The following is a 7,191-nucleotide window of genomic DNA, read 5'->3' as shown; positions in this document are numbered from 1 at the left end:
ACTCCATACCTGGGTCCCTTCCTGCCCCCGCTCGGCCAATCCTACCCCTGCCATTCCAGAGACTTAAACTGGCCCCTGAAGTTAGGAGTAGTGTCATATTACAGAGGAACCTTAGTGCTCAGGATCTGGGAAGACTGACAGGCAGCTCTGACCCAGGGAAGAGGCTGGGAAGAGTGTGATTTTTGTTGGGCTAGGAGAGAAGAGACTCCTCCACCTCCAGCCACTACCTTTTCTGGCCTGAGGGAAGAGTGTGACATGGCTGGGTTGGGAGAGAGGAGACCCCTCCATCCCGAGCCACCACCCTTTCTGGCCTGCCTAGGGCGGGGCAATTACAACTGCAGAGGCACTCCCAGGGATCAGCAGTAAGCGGAAGACGTAGCTCTGGGCTTTCAGTAGCTCAGAAATCTCCCACCCACCACACACAGACACATACACAAACACACACATAGGGAAGAAGTGCCCTAAGACTCAGGAGAACTGGACACAGGGCTGCTGGTGCTACTCTCAGTGTGCATATGTGCAGGCAAGGGCAGAAACTGCACTGAATTTGTAAAAATTACCATCCAGACACTTCAGCCCCACGCATCTAAATCTGCAGTCCCAAAGTTACTCTGGGCACCAGGTGACTGGCTCTGCCTGCACAATAGGCATGGGACTCTTTGGTACAGGAGAGGACAACCTGGAGATTACTTGGTGGGCTTAAGCCAAAAGTGGAGCTGCTTTTAGTTTTGCTTTGTTTTGCCTTTATATCTTTGATGTCTTTGCCTCTGTTGACTGCGGGTTGTCGGATCTTTTTACATGTGAATGTATTTGATTTTTTCTTTGTTGTTGTTGTTCTGCTTGGTGATTTGCTTTTTTCTGAAATTGCCCTACCAGGGCCCAGCTTAAGAGGCACAAGATTCAACATATCCAGAACCCAACTCCAGACCAAACCAGAGTACTACCAGCTTTGACCTACAAGTCACACACCCAGAAGGAATTCTCTACAGGCACAAGAGCCCATAGAGACCAAACCACATTAAAGCGGTCAACCCACACCCATCAGAACACCCTGGGGTGGGCAGAGCCAAGTCTCACAACTAGTCAGCCTAGGAGTTAACCCCACCTACTCACAAGGGAAAAGCAATCATAGGTCTTCTTTGACAGGACTGTATACACAACAAAAGAGTCACCTTTGGAGCACACGCAGAGGAGAGAACGAAGTAGTGCAAGTCAAATATAAAACACACATACTTCATTAGATAATCCAGCAAGAACTAAGAACTCTAGGGGATCTACCTAATACATGAAAGAAAACACAGGGAGTCAGCCAGAATGGGGAAACAAAGAAATATGTCCCAAATAAAAGAACAGAAGAAACCTCCAGAAGTGGAACCAAATGAAACAGAGGTAACCAACCTATCAGAAACAGAGTTCAGAATACTGAAGTTAAGAATGTTTCAGGAGATACGATCAAAATGGCGGTGTGAGGTGAGCCTGTGTAAAGCTCCCCTGGAATTTACAACTAATCGGACAATAACTCCACAAAGGATTCCCTGCACAGCCCACAGGCAAGACGAAGAGGCCCACTACTGAATTTACCTCCAGGTGGGCGAATGCGGGAGTCTGGGAGGAGGGAAGGGAGAAGTGCGGGGACGGAACCACACGGGAGCAGGACGCAGACCCAGCTCAGGGCTCCGAGCTCGCTGTATCCCGGAACTACTGCAGCTGCGGGAGAGGGAAGAACTCGGACTGCCACGGCTCCGCTTACGGCCCACAGGGCTGTGGGGGCAGCATATAACACAGTTGAACCCAACGCTCACGGCAGAGACTTTGGAGCAAAGACTGAGGGTAGAAGGCTAAAAACAGTGGTTTAACCCCTCACTGCCGAGCGGAGAACAGAAGACTTAAGGAACTGAGACTGGCCGCCTCCTCCCTACCCTCCCAGAGCTCACCCCACCCCCAAATGCCCAAGGCAAGAAGCGATAAAGTAGCAGTATCAGATCAACAGGACAGGATATTTACTGTTCTGAGAACTGTGAACCACAGACACAGATTCATAGCCCAATTAGTTCTGGCAAAGGGGAGGGAGCTGTCAAAGCACGACCAGCAATGGTGGTGGTCACCGCCATTCCCTGGGCCACCTCTCACAACTCCCCCACCCTTGGCCCCACCTATCTGGGTGGATCCCTGCAGGAGTAAACAGAACTGCTGAAATATACAGGCTCTGAATCAGGTGCAGAAAGAGCTTTGGAACTTCAAAAGCTCTCCGCACCCCCACAGGGACGTGGCGCCCTATGACCCAGGTGAACTGTTAACAGAGGAGAGGCCCGTCTCCCAGGGAATCCCCCCATTGTGTGAGAAGCTGGAATAGTGCACAGAAAACATCGCACTACTGTGTCAGAGAGAAAAAAATTCTGCAGTCGGAGAGAAAATAAAATATTCTACCAACAAGTATTGGAAAACAAAAGAAAGACCTCTTCTTATCAACCTGTTGCAGAAGCCACTCCTGTAGATGTCTAGGTAAAGAAGTAATAAATGAGTAATTGCCATGAATAACCAAGGCAACAAGACAGCTCAGAAAGAAACTGAAAAGACTCCAGAAAAGGAACTTAAAGATATGGAAATATGTGACTTAAATGATAGAGAATTCAAGATTGCAGTTCTGAAAAACCTCAAAGAGATTCAAGAAAACACAGAAAGGCAATTTAATGAACTCAGAAACGTAATCAAAGAAAAACACGAACATTTTACGAAAGAGATTGAAATTTAAAAAAAAAACCAAAGGGAATTTCTGGAGATTAAGAACTCAATAGAAGAAATGAAAAATGAAATAACCAGCTTAGGTAGTAGAGTTGACCAGATGGAGGAAAGAATCAGTGACAGAGAAAATAGAAAGCTTGATGTTACACAGATGGAAGAAGAAAGAGACTTGAGACTTAAAAGAAATGAAAAAACTCTACAAGAACTTTCTGACTCTATCAGAAATAGAAATATAAGAATAATGGGCATACCAGAAGGAGAAGAAAGAGAGAAGGGAACAGAGAATATATTTAAAGAGACTGTTAATGAGAACTTCCGAAATTTGTGGACAGAACTGGATCCTCGAATTCAAGAAGCAAATAGAACACCTAATTACCTCAATCCCAACAATCCACCTCCAAGGCACATTGTATTGAAGCTGTCGAAAATTAACACCAAAGAAAGAATCCTCAAGGAAGCCAGGGAAAAGAAGACGGTAACCTACAAAGGAAAGCCCAATAGATTATCATCAGATTTTTCAGCAGGAACTCTACAAGCCAGGAGGGAGTGGAACCAAATATTCAAAGTATTCAAAGAGAGAAATCATGTGCCAAGAATAACATATCCAGCAAAGATATCCTTTAGATATGAAGGAGGAATAAAGACCTTTCCAGACAAATAGAAGCTGAGGGAATTTTCTAATACATGACCTGCAATACCAGAAGTACTAAAGGAGGCTATTCAACCACCATCAACACGGACAATTTGTGGCAACCAAAACATAAAAAGTGGGAGAGTAAAGGCCTGAACAGGAATATGGGAATGGAGAAAGTAAGCGTGCTAAAGAAAATAGAATACTCAAAATATCAAACTTTCTTTTATATAATCTTAAGGGTAACCACACAAAAAAAATCCAGAACTGAAATATATACTGTTATGAAAGAAGAAACAGAGGGAAACATCATAGAATACCACCACACAGACAACAACAAAAAGGCAAAGAAAAAATGGAGACACGGCCTTACCAGAAAACTAAAGATAGAATGACAGGAATTCCGCACATATCAATAATCACCCTAAATGTAAATGGACTGAACTCACCAATAAGAAGAAACAGAGTAGCAGATTGGATCAAAAACCTAAACCCAACCATATGCCGTCTCCAAGAGACACATCTCAGCTACAAGGACAAGCATAGACTCAAAGTGAAAGGGTGGAAATTGACACTACAAGCAAATGGTACCCAGAGAAAATCAGGTGTAGCCATAATGATATCAGATGAAACAGACTTCAGGGTGAAAAAGATAACAACAGACAAAGATGGAAATTTCATCATGGTAAAGGGGACTATACAACAAGAAGACATAACAATCATCAATATTTATGCCCCCAATCAGGGAGCACCAAAATATACCAAGCAACTACTAACAGAACTAAAGGGAGAAATTGACCAAAACACCATTATACTAGGGGACTTAAATACATCATTGACAGCTATGGATAGATCATCCAAACAGAAGATAAATAACGAAATAGCAGCCCTAAGTAACACACTAGATGAAATGGACATCATTGACATATATAGAGCACTTCATTCTAAAACATCAGACCATTCATTCTTTTCGAGTGTACATGGAACATTCTCAAGGATAGACCATAATTGGGGCATAAAAGCAGCCTCAGCAAATTCAAGAAGATTGAAATCATACCAAGCATATTCTCTGATCACAAGGCTTTGAAATTGGATATCAACTGCAAAAAGAGCAGGAAAAATCACAAATACATGGAGACTAAACAACATACTTTTAAGAACGACTGGTTCAAAGAAGAAATTAGAGGAGAGATCAAAAGATACATAGAAACAAATGACAATGAAAATACATCCTACCAAAATTTTGGGGATGCAGCGAAAGCAGTGTTAAGAGGGAAATTTATATCATTACAGGCCTATCTCAAGAAACAAGAAAATCCCAAATAAATAACCTCATGTTACACCTTAAAGAACTAGAAAAAGAACAACAACTGAAACCCAAGGTCAGCAGAAGAAAGAATATAACAAAAATCAGAGCAGAGCTCAATGAAATAGAGAACAAAAAGAAAACAGAAAAAATTAATGTGACAAAGAGCCAGTACTTTGAAGAAATTAATAAAATCAACAATCCCTTGGCTAGACACTCTAAGATAAAAAGAGAGAAGACACTAATTAACAAAATCAGAAATGAAAAAGGGGGCCATGGCGATGGGGGGAGGAGGCGGTGGTGGCCGTGTTCCGGAGCAGGACGCGGTGCTGTTCCGACGCGGCACAGGCCAGAGTGATGATTCTGACATTTGTGACGATACAGCATTGATAAAAGCTTACGATAAAGCTGTGGCTTCGTTTAAGCATGCTCTAAAGAATGGTGACATTTCTGAAACGTCAGATAAACCAAAAAGTACACCTAAAAGAAAACCTGCTAAGAAGAATAAAAGCCAAAAAAAGAATACCACAACTCCCTTGAAGCAGTGGAAAGTTGGTGACAAATGTTCTGCCGTTTGGTCAGAAGATGGATGCATTTACCCAGCTACCATTGCTTCAATTGATTTTAAGAGAGAAACCTGTGTTGTGGTTTACACTGGATATGGAAATAGAGAGGAGCAAAATCTGTTCGATCTACTTTCCCCAACGTCTGAAGTAGCTAATAATATAGAACAGAATGCTCAGGAGAATGAAAATGAAAGTCAAATTTCAACAGATGAAAGTGAGAATTCTTCCAGGTCTCCTGGAAATAAACCAAATAATATCAAGTCAAAAGCTGCTCCATGGAACTCTTTTCTCCCTCCACCACCTCCCATGCCAGGATCAGGATTGGGACCAGGAAAGCCAGGTCTAAAATTCAATGGCCCACCACCACCACCACCACCACCACCACCACCTTTCCTATCATGCTGGTTGCCTCCGTTTCCTTCTGGACCACCAATAATTCCCCCACCACCTCCCATATGTCCAGATTCTCTTGATGATGCTGATGCTTTGGGAAGCATGTTAATCTCTTGGTACATGAGTGGCTATCATACTGGTTACTATATGGGTTACAAACAAAATCAGAAAGAAGGAAGATGCTCACATTTTAATTAAGGAGTAAGTCTGCCATCATTATAAAAGTGAATCTTTTGCATAAATTTTATAGTTGGTGGAAAACGTTTTAAAAATTGAAATGTTAAAAAGTAGGAAAGTTAATATAAAACAATATTAAAGACTTTGGTAAAAGGTTTAGAAGCCATCTAGAATGCTCATGACATCACAGTATCATCTCACCAAATACTTGTTGGTTGGTAGTGTGGAAAGGAAAACATACTTTTCAATAAAGAGATTTTTAGAATCAGTATTGAAACTTGTCATCACTATCAGACAGCCAGACTAGCTTTTTGATTCATGATACAGTATGGAATATACTATGTTACCTGTGAAGTGTTTTGGTCAAAAAAAGTGTAACTGGAATTTAATCAAGCCTTTAAGATCTACTTTCCATTTACCAGAAATACTGTGTATAGAGCGACAAGTTAAATGACACCACAAAAGAAATGATCAGACAGCTCCACAATGTGGAATATGGTAGAAGATTACTGACCTCGTTTCTTCAAAAAGTCAGTGTTATGAAAGAAAAAATGGCATGGAGCTGGTAACTATTCTAGATTAAAAATTACTTAAGAGACACCAAATACAGTGTGGCATCCTTGATTGGACCCTGGTTTGAAAAGACTTGGATTGAGGAAATTGGAATATGGACTGGATTTTAAATGATATTAGATAATTATGGATAATTTTATGAGATGTGATAAGGATGTTGTAGTTTGTAAAAGAATGTTCTTAAATTTGCATACTAAAGGATTTAGAAGTATTAAAATGTCTCTATATTTTTTAATGGTTTAGCAAAATATGTGTTTGTGTGTGTATGCGGCATACGTGGCTATTGAATCTAAGTGGTGTGTGCATGGATGTTCATTGTACTTTTTTTTTCTATTTTCTGTATGTTTGCAAAGTACATAATAAAAATGTTCGATACTTTTAAACTAAAAAAAAAAAAAAAAAAAAAAAAGAAATGAAAAAGGGGAAGATATCACGGACACCACAGAAATACAAAGGATTACTCAAGAATATTATGAAGAACTACATGCCACCAAATTCAATAACCTAGAAGAAAGGGACGAGTTCTTAGAAACATGTAGCCTTCCAAGGCTGAACTATGAAGACCTGGAAAATCTAAACAGACTGATCACCAGTAACGAAATTGAATCAGTTATCCAAAACAGTCCCAAAAGCAAAAGTACAGAACCAGATGGCTTCACTAGTGAATTCTACCAAACCTTCAAACAGGATCTAATACCAATTCTGCTCGAACTCTTTCAAAAAATTGAAAAGACAATACTCCCTAACTCATTTTATGATGCCAACATTACCCTAATACCAAAACCTGGTAAGGACAACACAAA

General features: G+C 41.0%; 1 protein-coding gene across 1 annotated transcript; it reads left to right on the top strand.

Moving 5' to 3' along the window:
• Window positions 1-4,954: 4,954 nt before the first annotated feature.
• LOC308494603 (survival of motor neuron protein-like) lies at window positions 4,955-6,205 on the top strand (the record flags this gene model as incomplete). Its single annotated transcript, XM_081042463.1, has 1 exon — window positions 4,955-6,205. The coding sequence occupies one exon, from the start codon at window positions 4,955-4,957 to the stop codon at window positions 5,834-5,836; it is 882 nt and encodes a 293-aa protein (XP_080898589.1). The 3' UTR covers window positions 5,837-6,205.
• Window positions 6,206-7,191: the final 986 nt, after the last annotated feature.

The sequence above is a fragment of the Rhinolophus hipposideros genome (genome assembly GCF_964194185.1).
Source record: "Rhinolophus hipposideros genome assembly, chromosome: X".
NCBI lineage: Eukaryota > Metazoa > Chordata > Mammalia > Chiroptera > Rhinolophidae > Rhinolophus > Rhinolophus hipposideros.
This window is presented reverse-complemented; position numbering and strand designations above follow the sequence as displayed.